Below are 17831 nucleotides of genomic sequence, written 5' to 3' on the forward strand. Positions count from 1 at the left end.
TCATTTCCACCAACTCAGTGATCGTTTGATCTGTCTGGAAAGAGGAATTCTCTGTGACAAGTTTGAATGGTTCTTGTTCCAATGGCTGAGAAAATGGTTCTGGAAATCTCTCATGTGGAATCTGCCGAAAGGTAGTGCCTCTAGCGCTGCCACCATGAACCCCAAAAGTTGTAGACATTGTTCCACTGAAATTGTAGTCTGAGCATAGGTCATTTGAGCTGTATGTACAATTGTCTGAATTTTCTCTGAAGGTAGAGAGATTATCTGAAGGGATGAGTCGAAAAGCATTCCCAGGAATTGAATTTGCTGTGTGGATATGAGATGACTTTTTTTGTGATTCACTATCCACCCGAACTGTTTCAGTGTTGTGACACAAATCTGGGTCTCCTTGTGACTCTGGTCGTACGAAGGAGACCTGATGAGGTGTAATCGAAATTCCTAGATGCCTGAGGTGTGCAATTAGGGGGCTGAGTACCTTTGTGAATACTCTGGGCGCTGTGGAAAGGCCGAAAGGAAGCGCCCTGAATTGGTAATGTTCCTCCAGAACCGTGAATCTGAGATATTGCTGGGATTCTTTCCTGATAGGAACATGTAAGTATGCGTCCTGAAGGTCTACCTTTGTCATGAAACAGTGATGGGTCATGGACATTATTACTGATCAAATTGATTCCATGCGAAATTTCTGTTTGGACACCAGTCTGTTTAGTGATTTGAGGTTTAGTACTGGCCTGAAGGTGCCTTCTTTTTTTTGGACTAAAAAAAGATTTGCGTAAAAACCTTTGTAGCGTTCTTTGTGCGGTACTGGTACAATGACATTGTTGTTTTGGAGATCGTTGACTATGGTGACTAGAGCTTGTTGTTTTTGATCATGTGTTTTGGTACAGTTGATCGTCTGTAAGTGCGAGGGGGTAGGCTGTCGAATGGAATTCGGTAACCCTCTGATTTGATTGAGAGTACCCAATTGTCCTGTATGTGGTCTCACCACATCGGAAAAAACTGCTGAAGACAACCCCCTACCCTCTGTTCGTTTTGCCTGAAGTCAGGCTGAGTTGAGTTTTGGTGGACCTGGCTTCCTGGTTTGTCTTTGTTGATTGGACCAGGTTGGTCTATTCTTTTTGGTGTCACCACTTGATTGCGAGGGACGGAAAGAGGTATTACGAAAGGGGCAAAAGGAGGAACGTTCTTGGGACTTCCAAGACCTATTGTAGTATCTATTGGGCTGTTCAGATCTGGGTTTTTTGCCTGAAGGTAAAAAAGAGCTCTTGCCCCCTGTAACTTCAGTAATGATTTGTTTCAAATCTGGTCCAAAAGGAGTGTCTCCTGTAAATTTCAGATTCATTAACTTGGACTTGGAGGCTGTATCTCCTGACCAATGACGTAGCCAGAGTGCTCGTCTAGCCACTACCATGTCAATACTAGTTCTGGCTGCTAGCCGTACTATGTCCATGGCTGCGTCTGACAAATATGCAAATGCTGAGCTAAGGCGTTGTAACTCCTCCTGTAAGTCCTCTAGTGAAGTGGAGTTTTTTTGCAACTCCTGACACCAGAATCTGGCAGCACATGCTAGACCTGCCGATGCTACTGCTGGCTTGAGGATTGATGTGGCATGAGTGTGTCCATCGGCTCTTTGAAGGCCGCATCCTCTGTAGGTAGAGTTGTGTTTTTGGATAGGCGCGCTACCGCTGAGTCTACTTTAGGGGCCTTATCCCACATTTTACATTGTTCATCTGGAACTGGGTAAGTATTAAGAAAGCGCTGAGTCTGGGCAAGCCGGTGCTCTGGTTTGGACCATTAGTTTTCTATAATCTGCGAAACTGGATTAAATATAGGGAAAGCTCTCGACTTCCTTGGTTGTACCCCTAAGACCTTGTCTGCCTTGGACTTGGCTGTAGTTTCATCTTTAATTTCTAGTGTAGCTAACATTTCACGAAGTAGCCGTTTGGCTGTTTCGGGGCCCGCAATTGAGCAGTACTGCCGTTCAGTGTCTGAGTCATCAGAGGAACTCTCACTGGCAGAGATTTCTCCTGGTTCTATATCCCTATCATGATCACTCTCTTCCCTAGAGCTAGAAGAATCTGTGTCTAAGATTGCGTGAGCCTTCCGTTTCTTGATATGAACAGGGGTTTTAATGGACGACTGAATAGTCGATTTGAACCAATCAAACAATTCCTCCAGCTGAGGAGGCTTTGATGTAGAAGGCTCTTGATTATCTACTCAGGAGGGGCTGCCCTCTGCCTGTTGTACTGGGATGGCTTGTGGTGATAATGTTGGTGCTGACTCTGCACAGTCTAGACATACTCCTTGTTCTCCTTTACGCAGTGTATGCTTACAAAACTTGCATTTCTTTAACTGGTTCTGGGATCTTTTATCTCCATTCCTTGTTCTGGGCGTGGGTGTTAAAAGGTAATTAAGTGGCAGTTATACCCCTTATCTGCCCTGTGGACATCAATATTGGGGAAAGACATTATGTATCTGAAAGAGTGGTTTTATTGTAGTGCAGGTAGCTCTAAACATGACCGCATGGGTTAAAACCCTTGTGCTGCGAATGTGACATGTTACCTTAGTGTCCACGCCGTGTAGCGACTGCTTCTGCCGCTCCGATGCGATGCGCACTATGCGAAAAGAAAATGGCGGCCGCATGACGTCACCTGTGGGACGCGCTCGCGTACATGTCACGCTTTGGCACCTTTCCGTCCGGAAGTGCGCTCTGGCCTAGGCGCTGGAATTTGCACTGTAAAATCGCACTCAGCGCTGCCTGCCAACCGTAAGGTATGGTGCAACAGCATACCAGGCTCTGAGAGCGGTTAGCTGTGCTGAGAGATGGCGATCCCCCTAAGTAGCCTGCCAGACCTGAAGGTTGGTATAAGGCTAGGGAATAAATGCCATAAGTGTATCCTGAGCTAGGATGCCTCCTGCTCATCAGATAGGGTATTCCTTAGTAAAACAAATAACCTGTAAAGGAAAAAGAATAAAATAATAAAAAAAAAAAAAAATGATTTACTGTCCATACCTCCAAGTGGGACAGAAGAAAAAAACTGAGGGGAATCAGGAGGAGCTTATATGAAGAGGGAGGAGTCAAGATTCTATTTTTTTCTTCTGTCCTGCCTCCGGAGGTGGATACTTAACTGACAGGAAGGGCCGTTCTAGAGAAAAAAAACATTTTTTCCCATGACAGTATCTCTTTAAAGGACGAAACACCAAAATATGAAAGTGTTTCAAAGTAATGAAAATATTATGTACTATTGCCCTGCACTGATACAACCAGTGTCCTTGATTCAGAAACTCTACTATAGTCTATATGATCAAGCTGCTGGGCAGCCATTCAAAGCTGAAACTTTTGGTTAGTAGCTTTGGATCATCATTGCTATCAGGTACCTGAAGGTCATGCAGGATGTTGTGAGACTCCCTGCTGTCTGTAGAATTGATGCAGAACTGGCTATCATTGTAAACACTTCAAATTAAGCTATTTAATTCAACTGGGCCCATGTTGCCCTGTATTGTCCATGAATAGACAAACTATAAAAACTAAACTTTACCAGTCTATTTGAAGCTAACCAATACACCCTTTTTACCAGTGTTTTCCATAAAATACTTACTTTTTTGTTTATTGGTCCTTTAATGTGTCTTTTAACAACACATACTGCCACCATATTATAATATAATGCATTTTATGTACACATATAACTGAAATGATGAAAGAAAAGTTACTTCACTTTACTGATTACATTTGCTTAGTTTTACAGATGGAAAATAACAAGTCCAGTTTTAAATATAAAAAAGCTGGAGAGAAACACAAACATGCAAAAAGTTCCTGGGTGTGCCAAATATGGACTGTGCCTGTCTGGGTTGCCCCTATGTGGACTATCAACATACAGGAGGCTACCGAGCCAACTTCCAACAGGTTGATGAGCAACATGTTTCTTGCATGCCACTGGTTGGGAGCAATTGAATCACAAAATCTTGAGCAAATGATAATTTATTTACCTTGGTCGAATATTCCTTAGGGCAGCCCATATTAATATCAATCCCAGCAACATCATTTTGTCTGTAAAAAACACTCTATTAAAAGGATATATCAAGACAACAATACATATTTTCTTTCTTAAAATAGTGCCAATTTGTTTAAACATTTTTGGAAAAAAAACGCCCTGTTTATTTTTGCTACGGTCAATTTGTAATCTCATCCTACCCACTCTTTGCATTATATTTTTGATTCAGTTTCAAACTATACATTTATCTTTTTGCTTATCATACAGTATACGCATGTTTAAAAAGGATATACAGTTCTTTCAAAATGATGGAAACTTACATTAGTGTGGCAACCGTAAGAGCTCTTTCTGCATCAGCTGTACCCTGAAAGAAGATGTTAGATGGTGAATTAGTATTTTGCATGTCATTCTATCTGTATAGTTATTCTTGTGTAAATGGATTTCTTACATTTCCAAGTATTTCCAAGTTTTTTTTAATCTAATTACACTCTACTTAAAGGAAAACTATAACCCCCCCAAACAATGTAGGTCTCTAGAAAAAGATATCGCATAAAACAGCTTATATGTAAAACCCTGCTTCATATAAATAAACCATTTTCATAATAATATACGTTTCTAGTAGTATTGGGGGCCATTGGGTAATCATAAATAGAAAATTGCCATTTAAAAAAAATAAGGACCGCCCCCTGGGATCGTACCATTCAATTTGCACACAAACATACCAACAAACCATACTTTGAGCCAATTAACAGACAGAGTTGTGTCTTTTGCTTCAACACTTCTCCCTGTTACAGTTAGAGTTGTAGTATTGGTCTGGTCAGGTGATCTCTGAAGCAGCACACAGACCATCACGAAATGGTGGCTCAAGGCAAGAAATGTAAAAGGGCAAGATTAACTTAAATATATAGACCAGTTTGGTAAGATTCTTTAATATGCCACTTAATATGAAGGCCTTTACAATCCCCAACACATTGAGAATTAGTTTTATTAATTTTTTTTTTATTTTTTTAAACAGAGAACAAAATACCTTTGGCTGTCATATAGTGTATAATGCTATAAGGTAAGTGGCATTTTGAATCTGTAAATGTTTTCATTCATCCAGGTCATGGTATATCTATAGTAATAAGTCAAATCAACTGGACTTGCTGTACTATCTTTATCCATGAAGACATGATAGTCATCAGATATACACACACACACACACACACACACAAACTTTTCATGGAGTGCCCGCACCTCTGACGTTAGTTAGTTGGACGTGCTCGATCAATGTTTAAGGTATAAACAGTGCACAGCCGGGCCCCCGCCCCCCCTCCATACACAGCGGATTCCAGTGGCGAGCGGACTGCCGGGGGTCCCTGAGGGGGTGCAGGCCCTGGTCCGCTCACACCCCCTGCTCCCCCGGTAGTTCCGCCACTGGGTATAAAGAATAGAGGATCCGCACTCTCCTTTTTAGTTTCTAAATATAACAATTTTTATGATGCTCATCATCATACTTAATACAAACACTATACAAAAATTGGAGTATATAGCACCTTCCACCCAACATGAAAGCAAAAAATGGTGTGCAGGGTCAAGGATTAATGGTAAATATTAAGAGGACAGAAAAAGAATGACCCCCAATTTGCACCACCCCATTCATTATTCAGTGAGTCCCATGACAGGAGGTAAAACGTAACCTTTATTTACATTAGTTAAAATCGACCAAGGTGAAAAATCCCAAACAATTAAAGACTCGTGGGGAGGAGCGAGTACTGCTCATTCAGTGTCCCCAGTATCCGCCTGCTTGAAGCTAATCTGCTGATTTAAATACAAAGTATCTACTTTACATTATCAGTGTTTGAGGGAGATGAGATTACAGACTTGTCATTTCTTTGTAACATTTCCTTAAACACGATAACTAGTATCAAATGATAGGGAAATGGATATTTAGTGTATGGCTAGTCGTAACAGAATAAACGTTATATCCTAGATAACTCAGGACATATTATTCTCAGAAATAAAAGGCCATCCTGGGCAACATATTAGAGAGCATGGATAAGTCATGAGTATTTCAAATAAAAATATTCATAGTAATACGCTCATTCATACCATCAGGGCCCATGGCATGCATATTAAAAATTCATTCACTCTCTTTAGCCAAGAGGGATGATTCCAAATCACCTCCTCTAATTCCTAAAGATATTTTGGATAATCCAGTCACTAGGAGACCTTTACTATTATGATTGTGATGTTCCAAAAAATGTCTGCTCACTGGAGGTAATTTCTTATCCAATTTAATCCATTCCGGTGCCCTGTCAATACTTGCCACATGCTCTAATATCCTTTTCTTTAGGGCACGATTTGTTTTACCAATATATATTTTCCCACAGGGACAGGTCAGCATATATATCACACAGTCAGTATTGCATGTAAAGCATTGAGTGATATTGTGTAGTTTGCCGAACCTATCAGAGACTGAAGATTTATTATGCATATATCGGCAGGCTCTACATTTCCCACATGGGAATGTGCCAGTTCGTGTTGTTCTATTGTTCTGTTTACCAAAATGGCTCTTGACCAATCGATCCCAAAGGTTAGGTGCCCTACGACAACACGTCAACGGTCGGGGTCCCAGTACACTCGATAGAACTGGATCCGTCAATAGAATATGCCAATGCTTCTTGAGTATGGAATCAATGTATGGCCATTGTTTACAATAAGTACTGATAAAACGTACTGTCTGTGACTCTTGGTTTACAGAATTCTTGGTTCTATTGAATAAGCTGTCCCTCGGGGTCCTAAGGGCCCTTGAATAGGCTTTCCGAATCAATGTCAAGGAATAACCCCTTGCAATCAAATGTGTGGTAAGTTCACTGGACCGTGCCTTAAAAGTGGTAGTATCTGAACAATTACGCCTCAACCTGATAAATTTACCTGTTGGAATGCCCTTTTTGGTAGACGCTGAATGGTGACTCTCAAAATGTAGAATGGAGTTGGTGGCCGTAGTTTTCCGAAATAAGCAGTACTCGCTCCTCCCCACGAGTCTCCAGAAGTGTGCGCATTGGCTTATGAGATGAAGACTAATGCGCATTGGTTGATTTGAATGGTAACGGTTTTTCCGTACCTATATATAGATGCACTCCTCTTCGCGCCGCAGATTGCCTTTGACAAAGCTCGCTGAGCGAGTGAAACGCGCGTCAGGCGCCTCTCAGTAATTTTAGCTCAATTAGGCAGGGAGCACACTAGCTGTAACTTAAGTTCTTTTGCGTCGCAATTTACCTTACCACGGACCCGTCAGTAATACTGGGGGTGCACCGTGGGAGGACAGCCTAACGGCACCATAGTGGTTGCGCTTGGGGAACGCTGATCAGTTAACCCTTCAAGACAGATTTCTGGCTTTCATATTTCTGCCATACAGAGGGTGCTGCGGCTACTGTGGAGGGCTGATAGTAACACTGCCCACATTTGCTCGCACGTTAAATCTTTGCACATACTAGTGTATTAACCCTTCGGGCACTAAGCACCACTATGGTCGTTTTTTGCCATTTCTCATAGAACTTGACGTAGCATATCCCTCGAATGATGCGCTCTATATGATCTTATCAGGCTGAACATGATCAAGTTTTAGAGCATCGGGGGTAGACTACTGTATGCAGCAAATGATGTGCTCCTCCTTTTTGTAATTTTAATTGTTTGGGATTTTTCACCTTGGTCGATTTTAACTAATGTAAATAAAGGTTAAGTTTTACCTCCTGTCATGGGACTCACTGAATAATGAATGGGGTGGTGCAAATTGGGGGTCATTTTTTTCTGTCCTCTTAATATTTACCCTTAATACAAACACAAATTAAAAACATTATTCATTTTAGCAATCATGGAAAATATATCTGTCATAATAATTAACTGTTTAACCATTACCTGTTCAATTATTTAGCTGTTAAACTGTTCAAGAAGATACTGATTCTAACTAAGTCTCTCATTTGCCTTTTTGTTACAATGTTACAATAAAAGAAACAGTTTCAGTTACTTATGTTGCTAAAATGTGAATCATTGAATCAACCCATCGGTATATCTCTCCACTTGCATTTTTGGACTATTAAATCTTGTGGTATAAGGCTTTTCCTTTAGTTAACATTCAGACTTACTGAAATTAATTACCCCTTATTAAATCACCGCGCCCACTATGTGGCTCTCCCTCGCTTACCCTATCCTGGTAACCTACCATATAATTATGTTGCTATGTAAAGGCCGACATGGTGAACTACCATATAATTATGTGTAAGGGCCATCAGGTAACCTTCCATATAAGTATGTTGCTATGTAGGGTCTGACATGGTAACCTACCATATAATTATGTTGTTATGTAGGGACTGACATGGGACAATCTATCTGTGGTATGCTTTATATCTACGTGTAATAACGCGGAACTCCTAGATATGTTGTGGTTACTGATAGTAAAGCTCTCACCAAAATTATGCGTTCACTATCCCGTCCCGGATTGTAAGGGTCACCTTAACTGTATACATACCAAAAAATGTTAATTTGTGTAAAAATTTTATCCCTTAAATCCTAATGATGCATTATTGTTATACATAAATCACCATAAATACTGCAAAGTAAAAACCATATTAAATCATTCTTAATCAATGTGCTTACTTTGTTCTCAAATGTTTAATGGCTATAACATCTACACAAACCACATACGTGATCAAAGAAAAAAGTTAAGAAACATAAAAACATCAAAAAATCCAAACCAACCCACAGGAAATGTTCAGAAGTCCTCTAATACCAAAATCACTCCCCGTGTATTAATCACTAATAAGTCCCTGCTAACCCCAAATGCCATCAAAGTCACTCTCAGTGTCTGTGTTCATCCTCAAGGACACCCCCAGTCTTCCGCTGCATTCTCAGGTAAATTATGCATGTACACCGAATCACCCCCCCCCGAATCGATGATCTTGCACCTAGGCAAATGAACAATTCCTTATCGAGAGTGCCAGCTACATGGGTGTGTGTGTGTGTGTGTATATATGTATGTGTGTATATATGTATGTGTGTATATATATATATATATATATATATATATATATATATATATATATATATATATATATATATATATATACAGGCCCGGACTGGCAATCTGTGGGTTCTGGCAAATGCCAGAGGGGCTGCTGTAAGATGCCATAGAAAATGACTATTAAGTGGGCTGTTGGGGTCTGTTTGGGCCTCTGTGTACTAGGAATGGCAGGGCCTATTTTGAATCCCAGTCCAATCCTGTATATATATATATATATATATGTATATATATGTATATATATATATATATATATATATATATATATATATATATATATATATATATATATATATATATATAAAATACAAAATGTCACTGTCTTAAATATATTGATAATGGGTTGAGTGCAGAGGACTCTTGTATTTGACTATATGTATTTTGTGGTCACAGCCTCATTGCACCCCCGCCTAATGGTTTTAAAAAATAGTGGTGAGCACAACTTTCCCTTGTTTGTTATAGTTTATACAGGAGCAGTGACCAGCTCCATGGTGTAGCTCCCACCCTTCCCAGCTATTGTCAGGTGATCCCAATGGTGTCTAATAAAAGGGCAGCCAAGTATGGAGGTTTACTTTGAAAGCAGCAAGTAAGTTGCAGGTAAAACCTAGTCCCTTTGTAAAATGTATAATGAAGCAATAAAATTCTTAATGAATCAGATAAAATTGAGCATGGGACTGGCCAGATATTGGATGACTTTGACGTAGTTGGCCAGCTTAAATATATTACAATATATGGACAAACAATCCCTGTTTTGTCTATATATGTAGAATGAAACGGCACTCACCAATCTCTTAGTTATTCGCCAAATTTATCAACAATAGTCCAGAGAAAGCACTCACGGCCATGACCATCAGCTGTGTATCAAAATATATTTATTCGTGCATGGTGCATCAACGCGTTTCGGCTCACATGGAGCCGTCGTCAGGATGAAGACAGGAAGTGAGATAAATCATTAAATAGCCATCATGTCCAATCACAATGATACCAGAGGCAACATATGTGAAAACGGCAAATTACTGTCCATCTGTAGTTTCGGCCAATGTTTCTTCACTACATCATTAATCTCTTGGCTCGCAGGTGTGCAGAGACAAACACCATTTTCTCCTCTTCATGCCTGGGTGCTGTCTAATATACTGTAGAAAGTAGTTCCCCAAGATTGACGCACTCCAGGACTTCATAATGCAGTTTCGAAAAGAAAATTTATTGTCAGCGTTTCAGTCCCGTTCGGGGCCTTTCTCAATATATAAAATGCCTCAGTCAAGATTTTTCATCAACTGCTAAATAACCATTCATTAGCTGAATATGATGACAAAAGAAAATGGAGGGGTAATTTAAGGCCATCCTACGCAAACGCATTTATGTGTGACTTCGAGAAAAAGTATATTTACGGTCATGAATTGTTTAAACAATTTGGCAGCTTTTATAGGCGATACATTGATGATCTGTTTTTTTCTTTGGATGGGCACATCAGATCAGTTGGAATTGTATGTGAATACTCTTAATGAATTGGAATCACCAGTTAAGTTTACGCTGAACTATAGCTCACAAGCTTTTTGGATGTTCAGGTTTACACATTGCTGCACTATACAAGTCACCATCACAAGCATCTTCTTAATTCGCTCCCCAAATCTCAAATGATGAGGGTGATCAGTATAGACCGTGATCCTGAACAGACAAAAATGGATCAACACAAAATGGGACAGAAGTTCCTAGAAAGGGGCTACCCACAAGCACTCATCAGGGAAACCATAGACAATGTTAGTGCTATGGATCGTGAGCAGCTTTTAAAGAAAAAGGCAAAACAATTGAGGAGCGATGACAGCAATGATTTGTACTATGTCAGTAAATTTAACCCTCAAAGCAAGAACACCATGGGGGGCATTATTAAATTACTGGGAAATAGTAGTCAGTGACGACACTATGGGCAATAGAATACCACGTAAACCAAGGTTTAGCTATTCCAGGAACACCAGCCTTAAGGAGCACTTAAGTCCCTCGGACCCTGTAGGGAAGTACACAGTCTCCATTTCAACACTTTCTAACTCCACTTCCAGGAGTACACAAATGCATGGGTTGTGTAATTTGTAATATGCTAATCCTAGGAACAGAATTCAGACAGCCAAGAACGGGTAAAGTATACAAAATTGGGCACAAGATGACATGCACTACAACGATGGTGGTGTATATCATCAAATGTCCGTGTGGCCTAGTTTACTGCGGGAAAACTGTTAAGACAACTTAAAGAGAGAATCAATATGCACACGGCAAGCATAAGGGTAGCACTTGACACAGACAGGCAAATAGATCCCGGAAAGCAGGACATTGCCCAACAGCCAGTGGCTAAGCACTGGTGGGAAGCTAGACATGACCCTTCACAATTTAAATGCATGCCAATCGATCACTTTAAAAAAAAAAATACCCCTAGGGGAGGCGATACGGAAAAGTTGTTACTACAGAGAGAGGCCATCTGGATCTATGAATTGGATTGTGTGACCCCTAAAGGGTTGAATGGTCAACTGCAGATAAATTGCTACCTTGCCTAATATGGTCTTATTATGTTAAAAGGTTCAGTATTCTCCGCTTCATGAAAAGCTAGATATAAGATCAATGTGACTAAGAAATTAGTTTTCAAACGAGTATCTGAGTAACAAAAGTTTTTGCATCTTGACAAAGGTTCTAGGCCAAGAACGGAAACGTTGATGCTTTTATAATGATACCTTTTAATCAATAAATACTTATTCTACTTGGAGTGCGTGCTATACCTGTTATCTCTCTACATTTCCAAAACGAGCACAGCACTCAGCTTGAGACAATTGTAATTTAAGACAAAGTGTGTGCAGACTCATGCGTTGGAGTATATATATATATAATCTACAGTCTGGTCATTTCCCGCCAGAACGCGCTGTTTATAACTTAACGTGTCAGCAGTAGTCACTGCCGCATTCACCCTACAACTTTTCCTCCTGCCTGTGTGCCTCACTTCCGCCTTCACCCTGCGAGTCTGCGCGCTCTCTCACGCCTCCTATTAAGGTCTTGCTGCCTTTCCTTACCTCTAGCTTCTCCTTTTGTCTCCCACCCTCTGCTGCTTGCTCCCTCAGTGTTCCCCCTCTATGTCTAGTCTCGCTGCGTCTGTTTCTCTGTTCCCCCCCCTCCTCTTTCCGTCACAGCCACTCTGCCCCTCCCATACCCTGTCACTCTTTGCTCCTGATCCTTCTGCGCTCCGTCTGCCTGTCACTCGCTGTTCCACTCCCCCTCCTTCTCCAACCACGATATCATGAAGTAGAAGTACACAAATTATGAGATAATCTGCATTTTTTTCAGATCCCTATGTGCTGTTAGATGAAGGATTCTGTTCCAATTACACCTTGGTTTGGTATTATCACCAAAAAACATGTGTGTAGGCCTTTTGTATTAGTTGGTTGTAGAGGAAATAATCGATTTAAAACAAAATGCAGATGTTAGCAAAGGTGTAAAACTAAACCAGGTTAGAAATGTTTTCTTGTCCATCAGAAGTAAACCAAGAAGAGTCATGGAAACTGCAGTATTTACCTGTTAACTAGTCATCATAATAGACATAGTTAATTTACTGTCAAAATAAACATGCCATTGGTGAGCACAGACAAATCTCTGTTTTTCCCTCTGCCCCTCCCACACCCTGAAACTCTTACTTCTTGTTCTGCTGCTGCTCCGAACCTTCCAGGTATCAAACTTCCTTTTTCCCTCTCACCCATGTTCCTCTCCAGTCTTGTGTGTCATCAATCTCCTCTCTCTCCCTCTCCCACTCTCTGTTCATCTCTGTTGTTGGCCTCCCCTCCCCCCTGCATTTTCGACCCTTCATGCCTTTACCCTTCTGTCACTTATTAAAGGGGTGGTTCACCTTAAAATTAACTTTTAGTATTTTATAGAATTACTAATTCTAAGCAAGTTTTCAATTGGTCTTCATTATTTATTCTTTAAAGTTTTTATATTATTTTCCTTTTTCCTCTGACTCCTTCCAGCTTTCTAAAAAGCAAATTCTCTGTAAATGCTATAGATTTATTGTTATTGTTACTTACTACTCATCTTTGTATTCAGGCCTCTCCTATTCATATTCCAGTCTCTTATTCAAATCAATGCCTGGTTGCTAGGGTTATTTGGACCCTAGCAGCTAGATTGCTAAAACTGCACACTAATGAGTTGCTGAATAAAAAGCTAAATAAAAAACCACAAGTAATAAAAAATGAAAACCAATTGTAAATTGTCTCAGAATATCACTCTCTACATCATACTAACAGTTAATTTAAAGCTGAACAACCCCTTTAACCTACAGCAATATGAGTGTGACATGGCATGGTCAGAAACTTAGATCACAGGAGAAGAATCACGCAAAAATACCTCAGAGGTTACAAATGGGCTACAGGGAGACACAATATTAAAATGAAAAACCACAAGGGAAACAAAGTGTGGCATTGGGTAGACCAATATAGAGCAGAGGCAGAGAACTCCTTGAAACCCCGCACATAGAAAAATTGTAGATTATAATGAATAATGCACCCCCTACCGAAAGTTATAAAGATATTGGAAGTCACCTCGGAGTTACGTGACCTGAATAAAAGCACTCGGCCTGCGGCCTCGTGCTTTTATATGGTCACGTAACTTATAAAAATATATTTATAAATTACAGTAGGGGGTGCATTATCCACTATATATATATATGTACAGGCTGTGTAGTATGTAACACACTGATCCTGGGGAAAGAGTTTAGGCACCCCAGGACAGGTAAAAAATATGCCATCAAACAGAACCTATCATGTACTTCCAGTGGGGTTATTTACATTATAAAATGCCCATGTGGCTTGGTTTATTGTGGCAAAACAACTAGACAGTTGAAAGAAAGGATGAATATGCACAGGGCAAGCATCAGGGCAGCTCTGGATACGGAGAGAAAGGTTGAACCAGGTAAGCAGGATATTGCCCAGCAACCAGTAGCCAAACACTGGAAAGAAGCTAGACACGATCCATCAACGTTTAAGTGTATGCCAATCGACCAGATTAAAAGACCACCAAGAGGTGGCGATATTGATAATATATTGCTGAAACGGGAAGCGTTTTGGATACACGAGTTGGATTGTGTATCGCCCAAAGGACTCAATGGGCAACTCCAGCTAAGCTGTTTCCTAACCTAATTTGCAACAAATGTATGCCAAGTGCCAAGTTGTAACAGTTTCTTTTCTATTTTTTAGGTAATTGTAACAATCTAATACTACTATGATTGATGTGATTAGTCTCCGCTACTTGTAAGTAATATGTTTCAATTTTTTCAAGGGATTTACTATGTGACTGGGTCTTATGTTATAATATATGGAGATAAGAGCCTCTGGAGAGGCACAACACTGACACCGTGTGGTCAAAGGTTGAAATGGCACATATGAGCACAGAAAAGAAAGACTTTTTTTTGAAACTACTGACAGTATATGGACATGTGACGTCATGAAGGCGCCAAATTCACTTAGGGGGGTGGGTATATAAATCACTGTTTGTATCTTGCACACCATCCTTGATAAAGGTTCCCAGGCGGAACCGAAACGTTGGAGTTATGTGTGTTTAATAAAAAACACTTTGTTCATCGCAAAATGGAGTGTGCTGATCCTTCCAACCTTTATCTATGATTTATTGATCGTGCACCTCGAGCTCACAAGCTAAGGAGTGCGGACACCACAGACATTTTTATATATATATATATATATATATATATATATATATATATATATATATATATATATATATATATATATATGCAGACTTGAGGGGGGGCTCATATCTGTTGCTTTTGAATCTGAGCTGCATGCTAAGGATCAATTGCAAGCTCACTGAACAGATATGTACCATGTGTCCCCCCTTCAAGTCGCTGACTAGCTCAGAGTTATAGAGCTGCAAAGCAGGAAGTAGTGTTCTGCCTATTATGTTACACATCCAGTCACTCCAACCTTTATACATTACATTTTTGGCTAACTAACTGTATTAAAAACATTTTTTATTTTGCACAGCCTATCTATTTACACAGTATTTATTTTAACATTGAACCGTTCCTTTAATTTAAATTAAGATCACATTTTCACTCCCAAGTGATAACTTATTGAGCACTGGGATTTTGGCTTGAAACAGCTGGTCATAAATCTGAGCAGCCAACACCAATAGTACTGGAAATACTGAAGCAATATAATTTAAAAATCAATGCCAGCAATCTATACTCTCAGTACGTGCAGTGTTCTGCAAGCAAAAATCAAACAAATCCACTTAGTTAGTTAGAATAAGTGCAGCTGTATGCTGTAAAACATTGGGTTTATTCTCTAATAGTATCATTGAAATTTATTAAGTATTTCCTCCTCAGTAAAATAAATGGGAAACTCGTGTGCATCTATCCAAAGCCCACCTACTTAATTACCGTGAGGCAATGACATGGTCAGTGGAGTTCAGAGACTTATTCGATACATTTAAGTCCCATATCTCTTATCTATCTTATCTATCTTTTTTAATAGTTTTATTAGTAGCCTGCTATTTACTAATGCCAGAGACTTGTTTGATATAGCCCTGTTTGAATTGAGAGGGGAAAGTACCAGAAGTCAGAGAGGAATTTAATATATGAGTAAGTGCTGGAGTAAGGGCAGGAACACATTGTTTTAAAAATAATGAGGGCATACAATCAAGTAAGCAGCAGAAGTGGAGAGTAACAGAGTAGGCATTAAGAAAAGCACAAGTGAGGACGCATGTGTGGCATAGAGTAGAGCAGACGCTGCTTTACAGAGCTATGTGTTCTGAGATAGAACAGCCTGGTAAATTAGCCTCCATACGACTGCACCTCTCCACACCAGGCATAACAGCATGGGAAAAAACCCAGATCATGGGGAAGCAAAGGATTAGAGAGCAGGTAGGCACAGTGATGCCATTCTTGCAAAAAACCTTGTCAGTCTCTCAGCACGAGATCCAAGATGGCACAACGACTCAGATACAAAATGCCAGCCGAACAAGCAGGCTTCCTCTCCTATCTACCCAGGATCTGGTGGAGGAGTGACGGGAGAAGCCACAAGGCCGGGGCTTATGGGGTAAAGGACAGACAAACCCTGGATGGCCTCATCCTGAGACACAATATGCTGGAAAATAGTAATGCTACCCTGCAAGAGGAAGTAGCATCCGGCTTAGGACATACACAGAGGACTTGTAGAATAGGTCAATGTGCCAAAACCTGCGCATCAGGGGCATATCAGAGGAAGTGGGCTCCCAGAACATCAGACCATTCCTGTGCTCCCTTTTCTCAAGCATCAACCCGGATCTCCTGGCCAAATTTTTTGATCGGGCCCACAGAGCACTTGCACCACGACTAACAGGGGCCTCCAGACCCAGAGATGTGGTAGTGTGATTAGAGGGTCGCCGCCTACATTTGCAGATCTTCTGCAGAATCTCAGGGTTTTGCATACTTTTACTTCTGTTACTGTATTTAGTTTATCTAATGTTGGTTTATATAATTGTGATTACTTTTTTATAGTTCATGCTTGTCCAGGTTATCTACATGCCAAAGCAATAAGTCAGAGCAATGTTATCTCAAGAATTAACAATGGTTAAGCTACTAACGATTAATGTCATGAAATTCAAAGGCTTAAACCAGACATAGCACTAGTCCAGGAGACACATTTTAAGTGCTCTGACAGCCTCAGCCCCACTCTGAAATCTAACTTATACCCTAAGGTTTATCAAGCTCAGCAAATGCTAAAAGGGTATTAGTAATGATCCACAGGGACTGCCCATACCAAGTGTCTACCGTGCAGGCAGACACATGATTCTCACGGGATCTGTGAAAGGCAAACCCATGAAAATAATGAATACCTATGTTTCAAATAAAAAGTAGTTAAAATTCCCCACTCTAAACTGACTAGACAGAGGTGACAATCTAACACCCATTATAATAGGCAGAGATTTAGTGCTCTGGGAGTTGAGGGACTGTTCTTCTCTGGACACTTATAAGGACACCCAGAGCACTCCAAAAAACTCTGCCAGTTAGTATGAAAGGTAGACCATAGGGATATCTGGAGGGTGCACCACCCAAATAAGAGGGCATACTCCTATTTCTCAGTTATACACAACCTTATCAATCCTGATTAGGTTGGGTTTATCTATGGTAGATAGGCAGGGGATAACACGTGACGAGCCATTGTTATAATAGACCTTAGGATTAAAACCGAAACCCCCGCAGTCATACTTAGCTTGAATGTTGAGAAAGCATTTGACTGCTTAGATTGGCGCTACTGCAAGTAATGGGGTTTGAAGGCCCTTTCCTAACAGCTATAATCTACCCCCACAGCAACCCTCAAACTACCAGGGGTCCCCAGCCAACTCATTTCAATTTCAAATGGAACCAGGAGGGCTGCCCGCTCTCCTCCTTCCTGTATGCTCTCAGTATATATAGCCACTGCCACGTCCATCAGGGAACATATGGACATTGCAGGAACCTAACCTGGGAAACAAATTCTGTGTCTCCCTGTCGATGTACTCTTGTCCATCACCAACCCAATGATTTACCTACCAAACCTTCACAAGCTACCTCAAAATGGAAGCCACTTAGGTTATAAACTGAACCTCCAAAAATCTGATTTAAAAATCGCCCCCCAAACACGGTAAATACTGAAAACCAACTTCAAATATAAATGGAAGAACTGCTCCTTACGCTACCTTGGTATTTAGCTTACAAAGCCATATATCCAGCTCCATAGACATAATTATACCGGACTCCAAAAATCTATCTCCTCGCT

General features: G+C 40.4%; 1 protein-coding gene across 7 annotated transcripts in view; it reads right to left on the bottom strand.

Moving 5' to 3' along the window:
• The window catches only part of dus2.L (dihydrouridine synthase 2 L homeolog), a 254007-nt gene that overhangs the window by 184963 nt on the left and 51213 nt on the right, over positions 1–17831 (bottom strand). For 6 of the 7 annotated variants that reach the window (XM_041590114.1, XM_041590115.1, XM_041590112.1 and 3 more), the window contains 2 exons: positions 4310–4353; positions 3985–4045 (listed from right to left, as the gene is read on the bottom strand). In XM_041590114.1, coding sequence (XP_041446048.1) covers positions 3985–4045; positions 4310–4353 — 105 coding nt within the window. Of the gene's footprint in view, positions 1–3984; positions 4046–4309; positions 4354–12716; positions 12823–17831 lie in introns of those variants that run through there. The other variant, XM_041590117.1, reaches the window with a different exon arrangement.

This window comes from Xenopus laevis, chromosome 4L (assembly GCF_017654675.1).
Source record: "Xenopus laevis strain J_2021 chromosome 4L, Xenopus_laevis_v10.1, whole genome shotgun sequence".
Taxonomy (NCBI): Eukaryota; Metazoa; Chordata; class Amphibia; order Anura; family Pipidae; genus Xenopus; species Xenopus laevis.